The sequence below is a fragment of the Rhipicephalus microplus genome, chromosome X, assembly GCF_043290135.1.
Source record: "Rhipicephalus microplus isolate Deutch F79 chromosome X, USDA_Rmic, whole genome shotgun sequence".
Taxonomy (NCBI): Eukaryota; Metazoa; Arthropoda; class Arachnida; order Ixodida; family Ixodidae; genus Rhipicephalus; species Rhipicephalus microplus.
In genome coordinates this window covers 170,846,566-170,859,115 of record NC_134710.1, presented here as the reverse complement: position 1 = coordinate 170,859,115, position 12,550 = coordinate 170,846,566, and the positions used below count along the sequence as shown (strand labels likewise).

Genomic DNA, 12,550 nt, shown 5'->3' with positions numbered 1-12,550 from the left:
ACGTGAAGTATCATATGCTCCTGCCTTTATTTTGATGGGTTTTCGTGAACTTAAGGATAATATGTGTTATTGCCTATGAAACAGCAGACGCTGGTGAAATTGCGTAAGTCGAGCTCCCGGAAAAGCGTGATATTACAGAGAAGCAGTTAAAAATAGCCTTATAGTTGCACATACACGGTAAGCAAAAGCAAATTTTTGTTACCACAATACGAACTACTAGCTGATAGTGTTACTGATTGATGTCACGTTTGTTTGACAGCACACTTGGCACATATTGTATCGACCACTGATGTAGATGACATTAAAGATCTGTACAAGATATGTGCAATACGTTTCTGTAAAAAAGCGTATAGCACTTCAAGTATCCAAATTGATACTTTGCATATAAAGAAGCGTACATAGAGTTATTTATGTTCGTCAATAATAAACTGTTCTCAATACGCTTCTTAATATACGGCATGAACAGGCTAACGCATACAAACAGTTGGACGTAGATCCTCGACATCCCTAGTTCTGTCAAACGGGATTTTTGTAGAAGGTTCACGAAAATCGAGTCTATCGGAGGAAAAAAAAAGGCATTTTGCTTACGATGACGTCGTTGGCGGAAAGAGTTTGCCTTAGACGACCTGGACAAAGACGTTACCGGGCACGCGAAGCGTTCTTTGTGTGATGAGTGCGGTGAGTTTGACGGGTTGTTAAAGATGCATAACTTTGAATTTTTAGCGCAACAAATACGGATACAAAAGGAAGAGACGTAAACAACACGATCGCTCATTTTTTCTACGTCTCTTCCTTTTGTCTCTGTATTTTTTGAGGTAAGAATTTTAAGCTATGTTCTTTGTGTGCTGTATACTATCATTCGTTGTGCGAAGGTTCAAGCAAAAAAAAAAAACCGAAGTGTTCTGCAGTGTCTTAAACAAAACAAAAAGGCTCAATGGCCACTTTACTTTAAAGAACACGCGTGTGTTTCTCAAATTTAACATTACACTACATTCATAGCGCAGCCGCCATGGCTGATTGCTTGATATCCATCCTTGTGCATGGCACAACTAATACAACATGCACTGAAAAGCAATGACCGCTGAAACAGTAGCGACGTAGCAGTTCTAAGCACTATTAGAGTAAAATATATACATACCATATACGAAACACACACACACACACGCGCGCACACACGCACACGCACACGCACACACGCACACGCACACACACACACACACGCACACACACACGCACACACACACACACACACACACACACACACACACACACACACACACACACACACACACACACACACACACACACACACACACACACACACACACACACACACACACACACACACACACACACAGTGTCCCCGTGACAAGAGAAAACAATAGGTAATTATGGTGTTCAACAAAGGCAGTACATTTAAATGAGTTAGCACACCAGGTTATCTCACGAACAATGATACCAAGACTCATGCGCTAGGTTTTATGCAGACGCCTATATGGATCAAGTTTGCCTATTTCTTTGCTATGCATGCAGGGCGCGGGTTCGAATCCCGGCTGCGGCGGCTGCATTTCCGATGGAGGCGGAAATGTTGTAGGCCCGTGTACTCAGATTTGGGTGCACGTTAAAGAACCCCAGGTGGTCTAAATTTCCGGAGCCCTCCACTACGGCGTTTCTCATAATCATATAGTGTTTTTGGGACGTTAAACCCCACATATCAATCAATCAATCAATCAATCTTTGCTATGCATGGTTAGTGCTTGCATAATGGTAATAGATTTGCGCAGTGTCTGTTTAGAGTTTTTCGTGTGGCTCATCTATCATATAGATTCGGGCTCATCCAGGCACAAACACATGACATTATAAACAGGAGGAGTGCATAAATGCACACAAATATCCCTTCGTGGTACCCCGTGCGATACTCAACTTCCTGGTTAAAGGTCAAACGGAACACAAGGTAACGTATGCGTATTGCGAAGCCGTGCTCGGCGCTCACCTCATGATTTCCTGGAGCCACGAAATCGACTTCCGCTGGCATCCAGGCTCCGCTTATGAGAGAACTGTAGCCGACACCCCAGAGCCATCTCCTGTCTGCGGTGGCCACAAGGTCAACATATTGTATATATATGCCTGTGAAACTTGCAACAGAGTGAACGACACAACCGACACCTTCAACACGGCCCTCTCTTACCATACCAGTATACCTTAAAAAGAAGTTCCGAGAATGCGCTTCTCAAAATGCTGTGACCACCAATGTGGCCAAATTTTCGTCGTAGAAGTCTGGGTGATTCACGAATAACCATAAGCATGATTAACGACTTCTGATGCGAGCAAAAACAGCAGTCCAACCGTAAATGAACCTTGCTTTAAAGGAGTGTTGAAATACTTTTTACATGGCAAAAAACGCACCTGATCTCCAGACAAGACCTTCTCAAAGTGCATGGTATATAATATGCGTATTGTGAAGCCGTGCTCGGCGCTCACCTCATGATTTCCCGGATTCACGAAATCGACTTCCGCTGGCATTCAGGCTCCGCTTATGAGATAATCGTAGCCGACACCCCAGAGCCTTTGACAAGGTTCAAGGGATGAGTGTCATCCCTTGAACCTCATCCCTTGAACCTTGTCAAAGGGAACACTTTTACGCCAGACAATTTTCAGCCACATTATATTTCTTTGAATCAGAATAGTGCTGATCCAGCTGCCGTGATACTGCACTTTTGAGGCGTCGAAACAGTATACCGGCGTCCGAACACCAGAACGGAAACTTAGTAGCATATAGCGCGAAGCAGCCAAATGCATCTGCACTAACCAGAACCTTGCTCGTCGCTAGCCGAAGTGGAGCCCGTGCTCAGTAATAGCTCGAGTCCACTGTGCGAGTTCGGCACTGGCGCAAAGTAGAAAAACCTGATGCAGCGACTGCGTTCATCTGGAGACGCGCTGAGTGTTGGGGACGTGAGCATTCCCGAGGCTACGGTGTTTGCCGGCACCAGCAGGCTGACGTAGCCACCTGCGGAAAGACCAGTATGAAAAAGAGTGACAAATAAAAAAAAAAACACGAGTGATGTGAATTGTGCCACACTACGACTCCCACGCTACAGAAAGAAAAGTGCGACGAAGTGGGTGCAGCAACTCTGGGTGTAAAAGTTGCTGTTTCGCCGCTGTTTCCCGAGCTTTCACCTCCGGCCTAGCTTGCTGTCTGCGTAGAAATTGAGCCACAGCATGCCTTGGTCGTGGCTCTGAAGTAGCAGCTTGTTGGCGTTGCCGCTCTGCCTTTCACGGGCGAGAGTGCGTTTATGATCATTTCCATCCATGACAGAAAGGAAATGTGTAGTCTAGAACGCCCTTATTCTTCATCGTTTGTTTGTTTGTTTTTACTTCAAGCCTATGGCACGTACCCACTTTGTGGATTTGACCAAGAATGTGTAGTTGAAAATGTAAATGGTTTTTCGAAGAATGTTTGGTGATAAAAAAACTAAATAAAAAACTGAAATGGGAATAATATGTAATAAATTAAAATAAGACTACAAGTTATCAGCGCCTTCGTCATTGTCACGACGTATAATGGGTAATTTGCTTGTGCTGTGCCATGATAGCAGAAAGAGAATGTAGGTGTAGATGTAGATCCTAAACGTCTGGCTCATACTCTCCCTGGGAGATTGGCAAGAATCGGGTAGCTTAGAAAAAGGAAATATTTAAACCCAAGAGAAGAGAGTAATTTCTCGTTTCGCCCAACAAAAGTTTTTTTTAAAATTATTCTTGGACAGAAAAGATGGCATATCCACGAAGTAAATGATGATGAGTGGGTGAAGCAATGGCATCATTTGGTGTTACCTTAAATCAGCCATTAGCATTGACCACTCACGCACGTAAACGAGTGACAAAGCGGTGTACAGTTATATACAATGTCTACTGGTCATAAATGGTATATTTGCTTGAGTTGTGAATTTAATTTTGCCCTCACTTTATTGCCTTGTTGTATCAGATCTAGCATGACTTGCCAAAGACGAGGCCTGTCCATGTTTCCTTGGTTCTTGCTGGTTGTTTGCAGTCATGCGAAATGCATCGTGGAGCATATTGAGACGTCATATACTGCACAAGGAGTCGTCCGTGATCATGATCGTCATCATCTTCATCGTCATCATCATCATCTTCACCATGGCTACGGGACATGCCAATGTCGCCAAGGACAAGCCTCGACTTTGAGGAGCTTCGGCTCTAAAAGAACGCGTGGTCTGCTACGCGCTTAATCTTCATCGTTATCAGCATCTTTGTCATCGTCATGACATATATAGTGGGTACCTTGCATGCACTGTGCCGTGATGGCAGCGTCATTGTCTTCAAGTATCATACAAACGCGCTTATTCTTCATCGTCATTCTAATGGCGTACAGTCGGTACCTACCTGTGCCGGACAAAGGACAACGCACAACGGACAAGCCGAGACCCTATAAGGTGTTTCGTCACTAATAGTGGCCTCTAGTGGTCATTATGCGCACTGAAATTCAACCAAACTCAGCGGCGAAACCGAAGCACCGATGAGCACCTCAACTAGACGACCACAATCACGTCACCATTAAAGCCAACGATTACATATGGGTAGTTATTCCGCGTTCATTAACATATGTGCGTCATGCGTGCTATTATTACAAGCGCAGCCCCCGCAACCCCTCACAATCAAGTTGTTTGGTGGTTGATATAATGGCGCTGACTCATTATGGACGTCTCAGAAGCATATGACAGTTGCGCTAATCCATGTCTCGGTTTCAGTCTCGCCGCCCAATTTGGGGGAATCTCATTACTCTGCAAGTGCTTCTAAAGGCCGATATTTGAAAATGTCAATAGGTTCTTCGCACAAAGTACTTCAATTTTGCCTTGAGCATAACCAGCTAAGCCCACTAACTAAAAGGTCAATTATTTAGCTTTGTTACCTATTATTCCAAATGACGCATGTAGCCACCATCTTAAGATGCCGGCGGCTACAGAAGCAATTGTGAAGTCATTGAACAAATATCGCTTTTCCCTGATTTTCCTGATGATTGAAACAACTTTTTTAAAATACCCGGTACTATAATGTACAATGTTCAACACATTTATCTAGGACGATGGAGTCTCGCACTCGAAACAGAATAAGCGATGTCTGCAGTTAGAAACGGGCCACTCCTGAGCGTGCGCGGAGTCAAAGATGTGCCTGCACATCGTTGACACCGCGGTTTCCGACGCGGTTTCTGACGCCTACAGTTTCCGTCTTTATTTATCGCCGTGGCCATGATAACTACGTGTTTTGGTCATGATGGGTGCCATAAACTGTGAAGTGCCCCCCCCCCCCCTCCAAAAGAAGAATGGTGCAATCACTTGAATTAGAGCCTTTAATGCTATGAAATTCTTTTTTGGTTTTTGTTAGCACATCAGACCGAGAACAGCTCATTGCGTTTTTTTTTACTTAACCGTTGAAAGCGCTTTCGACGGCAAAAGTGGTTGTTGCATCCGCGCTGGTAAGCCAGGACATAAAATGCAAGGGAAGTGCAACGTTAGCACCGACATGCTCACATGTGGCATATTTACTAGTGTAGATGTCACTCGTATGATTCCGAGCATGACGCGTCGTAGCTCTAGACGAGAGAACTGACTACTGTACTTGTACAGGTGGCAATACGACCCTTACAACAGCGCATAAAAAAAGGCCTACTTTTAATACCAGTTCTTTATTTCTAATTATTTTCGGCCGTGCGTAAACAAATACTTAAAAATAGATGGTTTAATACGTTAGAACATGATGGAATAATTTCTGGTGTTTAACGGGCCATCACGACAGTAATAAGGGACACCGTACTTGGGAACTCTAGTCACCGAAAATCGAAGTACGCATGTGTTTTTGCATCTCATCCCAATCGAAACGAGGTATCCTTGTACGAGGATAGAGCCCGCCTCCTCGAGCTTAGCATCATGACAGCTTACCTGCGAAGCTGCCACGGTGGGTCCTCGGAATACGTGTATGTATAAAACGCACAACCATGGTCATTATGATAAATGCTCTGCCATGCACGCACCCCGTATCGTGTCGGTGGTGTGGTCCAAAGCCACAGCCTTGTTTCTGCTCGCTGATCGGCCAGGTGGAATTCTCGTCCATTTGGTACCGCTCTTGTCGAGTACGCTCTCGTAGCCACACACAGATCGGTCGAACGAACATGAACCGTCGAGAGGGTCTGCCAAGGAGAACGACACGAAAAAAAAAAAATACGTCAAAGGATGCGGCATAGTCCTTTATTTAACCGGCTTGCACAAACCTCTGGTTAGATATACTGATATCTGAAGATAATAAAAAACTCTAAAAAAGTGAAGTGCTGAATGCTGGTACGAAAAAGTAGAGATGTAATAATGTAATAAACACCGTTCCCGAGTGTGTTCATTGTCAGCGGCTGAACCTTTTATTAGAGGCAGGTGTATGTTTACGGTGTGAACCGACGATTCTATGTTTTTATTAAAAATTGTGGTTGACCATTGCTTTAGAAATTGGTATCAGCCCAGAGAACGAACACTGGCGTCGCTGCAGTCGCGGCGATGTGACGTCTCTCGCCTTCTACGCCGCCGCTTGTCTTCTTTTCCTGCGCCCGCCGTGTACCCCCTCCATATAGCGATACGTTGGTGATTGCTCCTCAAGTGCGTGACGCAAATCTCACAAGATACAAAATGAGAGGTTTCACAATTAGTGAAAGTAATTGATCCTGTAAAAAGTTTGCATAATTTAGCTTACTATAGGCAGACTCGTCCGAACGGCAAGTTTACTGTGAAATTTGTTGTTTTCGTTGCGTATACCGAAAAATGGGCGCCATGGGAAAATATGCTAAGTGCTGCGAACGTGATTACAACCTAGGCATAGACTCCGGCATGGGAACATAGGTGTGCCGAAGTATCACAAGTGAAATCAGGATGTTTTCAATATATAAATACATTGCGCTGTACCGTGAAAGCTGCATCTGCTAATAATCAAAATTACTTGACAGAATTGCGCTTTCTCCAACGGGCGATTTTATGTGAACCAGATTGTCATGAGCACGAACTTCACATATTCGGAAAATAAACAAAATTGTACTGCCACACATAACAATTTCGGAAATGTTGGGTTATGTCCGTTTACTCGGATAATATACACATGTTTCTTCTCAACAGTCTCCAGGGATTGTGTTGTCGTATACTTTGACTTGCGTGAAATGCTGGGGTGATATACCACTGCGTCTCAAACAGTTATGCTAATTTCACATGAGAGCACCGCTAATAGCAATGATTCCAACAGAAATGCCAGGAAGTAGAAATGAACATTTTTGATGGCGCAGTCAGTGACGAGTAATAATGAAACAACTTTCGCCTCGATGAGGTGATGGCTGTTCTAATACGTCATGTCCATGTACAGGTAATCAGCTGCAAGAAAAATTAATTAATGAGGTGGACATCTAAACTGATAGCTACGAGTGTGACAGCACCGTTGTGATGAATATGCACGGAGACAGAATCTGGCAGCAATGAGAATTTCCGTATATAACCTCAACCGCACTTAACCTCAATAATTTCGGTGAAATGAAGCTCCGAAATTATTGCAAGAGAAACATGAAACTGAACAATGTGTTGAGCGAGAATGTACACGAGCAAAACAGACACAACAGCGGCGGTGGCAATAGGGTGAGCGCACACGAGATATTTTGCGAGACTCGATAATGCAAGCGAGCGTGGTTCTTGGTACACCAGCGAAAGCAGTGTCTTAGATATGTGGATTCTTCCAATGCAAAATATCCTAGAAGAGGGAAGCCCTAATATCTTGTAGAGGAATCACGCATGAACAGCTTAACCTATTAATGTAAATATTATGTCTTGCGTCTCAAATTCACATGATTACGTGCCACTGAGCATGTTGTGTCCAAGCAGAAGTGTGTTCTTGCTTTTCATACCCGTTGGAATGCGGCTGCCATGGCCAGAAATGTAACCCAACATTGGGGTTAGCAGTGCGACACAGACTTTTTTACCTGTTTCACATTGCCTATAATCGAGCACGATTTTGTGCAGAGGCAAAAGTAAATATTTATTGTTTTACTAGGAAAATTACTGATTATGTTTTCATCAGATTCATCTGCAGCTCGAACCGAGTGCAAATCAAACGCAGACAGCAGAACAGCGCCCGAAGCGAACGCATCTTTATGTAGGCGCGCTGCGGCCTCCATCGAGGAGTCCGTGCCGTGGCGTCACCGAGGCCTCCCACCAGGAGGCACTACTCCAACATCTCGGGGCTAATAACACCAACCTGAAACCTGTCCTCGCAGAGCTAGCTGGACATTCATTTTGCATCGTTTTGCTAAAGGGGTGAAGGAGTGAATGCTGCGGTAACAAATTGCAATGTCGCGTGAAGAACGGCAAGCAGCTTGAAACTTGCAGCGTACACGTCAACCAGAAAGCACGCACAAAATGAGCATACACATGACGAGTGCGGATAAACAAATGTTACAATTCCTCATATGTGAGCAGTGCGCTCTTTACGTAAACGCGGCCACGGCATCGAGTGAATTGGCGTTCCGTGCTCTCTTTCGCTACTGTAACTTCAAAGAAATCTTGCGGTGGAACACCAAGAAGGACAAAGCACCCAAATCCCGAGATAAGCGCGTGCGCGAATGAGCCACCCCGCTAAAGTACATCTATGCGCACTTTGACCACACCATGTGGAGGCGCGTGCGCACAGTGACGCGCGGAGTGGTGCGGCACAACGATCTTTACATTGCGCGAGCCCAACGCAAACCCGTCGTGCCATCTCGCTGCTGATCACTAAAACGCACTGAAATTTCCGAGCTCTGAGGACCGCAATGGAAACATGGTGTATACAGATTGCTCGTTTTTAACTTGTCACAGAAGCGTCGATCTCTAGTGTAGTGGTTAGCGTCGCGTGCTGAGTAGCGCAAGGTCACTGGTTCGAGGCTGCGCAGTGGGGCTCTTTTTTTCCCCCGTTTTTTTTTTTACAATTTCTTCTTAAATATTTCACGACGCCATATCTACGACGGAAATAGGTCATGAAGCCGTGGTAAACACCGGAATAAAACAATTTCGTGTTAAATATTAGGTGCTATGTGGTTTCGCGCGAATGTAAGTTCACATGGAAAAGTTACGTCTAGGAACCTGCACTACATACTCACGACGTTACTCTACTGCAGTTAGACGCGCGCACGAGTTTATCAAACTTCATCGTCCGCACACGAACGACTTCATCGTCCCCACATCAGTGGCACAATAGAAGCGGGGCACACTAAAGTGCCCAATGAACCTGCAATGCTTCAAAACGAGTAAAAATATTGAGTTACCTTCGGGGCACGAACCAGGCATCACACTCAAGTCATCGACACCGACAGATCCATTAGTGAAGTGCCAAGTTCGAATCTCAATCTGCGTACAAAAAATTGATGGGTTAAATATTCCTACATTCACTGACGACTAAGGTAACAAAATTGGTGTTCATTTGGTCAAAAAGAAAAACGAAGATACAAATATTTTTCACGTCATGTTTCTGAAATGCTCAAGTTACAGGCTTAGGCACACTTACCTTGGGAATCGATGTTATGCGAAGTACATGGATGGAAAGTGACTGTATTGTACTATTTTGTTGAAGAAGCCAATAAAAATATTCACGAATTGAAAATAGTAACATTAATGACTGACAAAGAAATAATAAATGAACAAAACGCCATATTTTCTCTTTTACAGGATGTTGCAATCATAAATCTACTACTGTAACAAGTTGCCAACAAAATCATCTATGAGCCTGATGTATACTTGAATAGAAAGAACAATAATGTACTCAAGGCACGACAGGCATTTCCTCGAGCTTCCTTTTCATTCACTCCAGCCGCTGATTACCACTATAATGGTGCGCGCACGAAAATTCCGCCGCGTTTTCTCACCTTCATCTTACCGCTACGGTCTTCGTGGTAGAGCACATTGTGCCAGAGGTCAGGATGAAATGAATACGCCTGGTAGAAGACGTGCTCTTTCTCGGCTTCATCCACATACCACTCGGCGTCCAGCTGGCGTGAAGCCATTTCGATGCGTGGCAGCTTGAGGCCAGACACGTGTATCCAAGCCGAAAAGCAGAAGGGCCCCATGGTCGACAACTCTAGCTGGGCTACTGATTCGTGCCAGGAGTTCTTGGAGAACTGAGCTCGGCTGTACCAGCCATCACCTGCGCCAATAGAAGGGCATCGCTCTCGATAATACAGAACGGAGGGTGGTAGAAGGATGGGAAGAACTGGATGCCCAAGCAGGATCATGCAGAATCTACCAAACTTTTCGTTCGTAAGTGACGTTGACCATATGGCTGTCGCCTTCGCTGATACTATCGTGTCCAGCATCATAGTCGCACTACCTTCTCCATTAAAGCAGCCCCGCATCAGAAGTAAGAATGTCTGGGCACACTGTGTCATATCGGATCCGCTGTGTTCACACACTATGTAAATAATTGTTCATTTAACGTAAATTATTTCACGCTTTAAATTTTCACTCCGCATAGCTTAGCTTATATCAGTGCCTTATACAGTAGTGCAAAAAGTACGCGGTAATTAAGCTAGTACATCGCGAGGTCCCTGTAGTCTATGGTGCGGTTATTAAACTATATGTCTTTATTTTAAAGAAGACTACCTCATGACACAAAAAAAAATTAAACATGGGTATTCAGCCATCGACCTTTTTTAGTAGGCCAATAAAAATATAAAAATATGGAAAGTAGGCTGTAAGAGAATAGTTTACGGCAAAACAGGCCCTAGAAGTCAGTGGCTGGAAATCCCGCCCACCACCTGCGACCGCCATTTTGCCATGGTGCCTGTGACGTCACTTGGGCGAAGGGCGGCGTCGTCGTTTTCTACTTCGGTTTCAGCCGCTGCAAATTGTTGAATTTCAGTGCAAAGCAAAAGATAGCTCGAACAGCCCGATTTGACACACAGATGACGGCGGAAGAATATTGCTCACCGGAATGTAGAAGCTTGCAGAGCCAGCTGTTTCTTTCTTCGCGGCTCACGAGTGCGGCAATGTTGCCCGACTCTGAGGCCACTAGCGTGTTTGTAAATATATCTAACTGTACTTGAAGTGCTCGATCAAATGCGCTAGAATTTCGCCAGCTTACTTTTGAATGCTAAACGAGTAACCCTCATAACCCATATTATGATCAAATATTGGGTGTAATGGCTCCTTTAATACTACGTGGGAAACACATCAAGGGAGTTGGTTGACACGGTAGCTTAAATAACAGACGTACGGCAGGATGCGATTTGACAAACGTTGACATCACATTCGTGAAAACTATTTTTCATTCGAGGCACTGATGGGCCGAGAAAGCTGCTCTTGAATGTCGGAGAAAGCCTTGCTTCATTGCCGATATTGTAATTAGTCGCATCATGAGCAAAGAAATATGCTGACAAAAAGGTTTTCCGCAATAGATGCAATTAACGTTGACATAATATCTGCACCTGTCGACTGCTTATTCCCTAGTTACTGCGGCAGTAAAATTATTAAGACTGTACATCACAATATCTCATGCTGCCACAAATGCAAAAACGTAGGCGTCTCCCATGCCTTCATAAGCATTTTCGTCGTGCGGAAACAAAAGCTATGTTATAAGGAATTCCGTCTACCATCTGCATTCACGTACATGTGGCACCTGCGTTCATATTTATGTGGCTCTAATGACAGACATCTTCGCTGTGCTTTTGTTTGTTGTGGAGATATTGCTTTCTATTGTTTTTTTCTTTTTGATAACATAGAAATGAGTAGCTCAGGCACTTCAATATCTACACAGCAAACAATCTCAGAGCAGGAAAGAACGGAACAAAACAGACGAGAACAGAAGCCGATGTTGCTTCCTCGTGCAATTATGGCTTGAGCAAGTAACGGAGATCTGACAATTACAAACACGAACACAGCAGCCACGATAGGTTGGCGAGCTCACTCATGAGACGACTAACTCTGAATCACTCAGACTCAGATCTAGTCATGAAGCCTGAGTCTGAGTGAGTCTGATGTTGAATATTTTGGTGAGTATGAGTTCGAGCGAGGCCTAACCGCTAAATATAACTCAAGTAAGTCTGAGGGAGCTCTGCAATTTCCATTGACCTATGGCGGCCGCAGACACTGACCTCTTCCGGTCGTGTGATCCACGGCGGGTCCCTCGTCTTCCAGCTTTGCCTGCACGGGCACGAAGCAGTCGCCGCCCTTGCAGTTCGAATAAAAATCGCAGACACCGTGCTCGAAGTCGCATTCAACGTCGTCAGCCCCTGCATAAAGACGTTTCTGTCACAACTGTAAACTATGAAAACAGGCCAAAATGATCCCAATAAAATAAAAAAAAAACAGGCCTATGCAAGGTATGGCAAATAAATATAGTTGCACGAGGCTCCAAGAAAATCGTGATTTCGTGGAACGTGTATGCTTAATATTATCGCCACTGTTGTAAAGTGTATGAATAAACGTTCTGATATTCATTCACTTCCGTAAACTCTGGTGTTTTTTAACATTCTCTACACATCTAAAGT

General features: G+C 44.4%; 1 protein-coding gene across 1 annotated transcript in view; it reads right to left on the bottom strand.

The window, feature by feature from the left end:
- The window catches only part of LOC119176948 (MAM and LDL-receptor class A domain-containing protein 2), a 79,220-nt gene that overhangs the window by 52,902 nt on the left and 13,768 nt on the right, over window positions 1–12,550 (bottom strand). The window contains exons 2-7 of the mRNA XM_075878196.1: window positions 12,155–12,292; window positions 9,932–10,209; window positions 9,335–9,416; window positions 6,047–6,202; window positions 2,810–3,007; window positions 1,994–2,088 (exon numbers count right to left, since the gene is read on the bottom strand). Of these exons, the coding sequence (XP_075734311.1) occupies window positions 1,994–2,088; window positions 2,810–3,007; window positions 6,047–6,202; window positions 9,335–9,416; window positions 9,932–10,209; window positions 12,155–12,292 (947 nt within the window). The remainder of the gene's footprint in view (window positions 1–1,993; window positions 2,089–2,809; window positions 3,008–6,046; window positions 6,203–9,334; window positions 9,417–9,931; window positions 10,210–12,154; window positions 12,293–12,550) is intronic.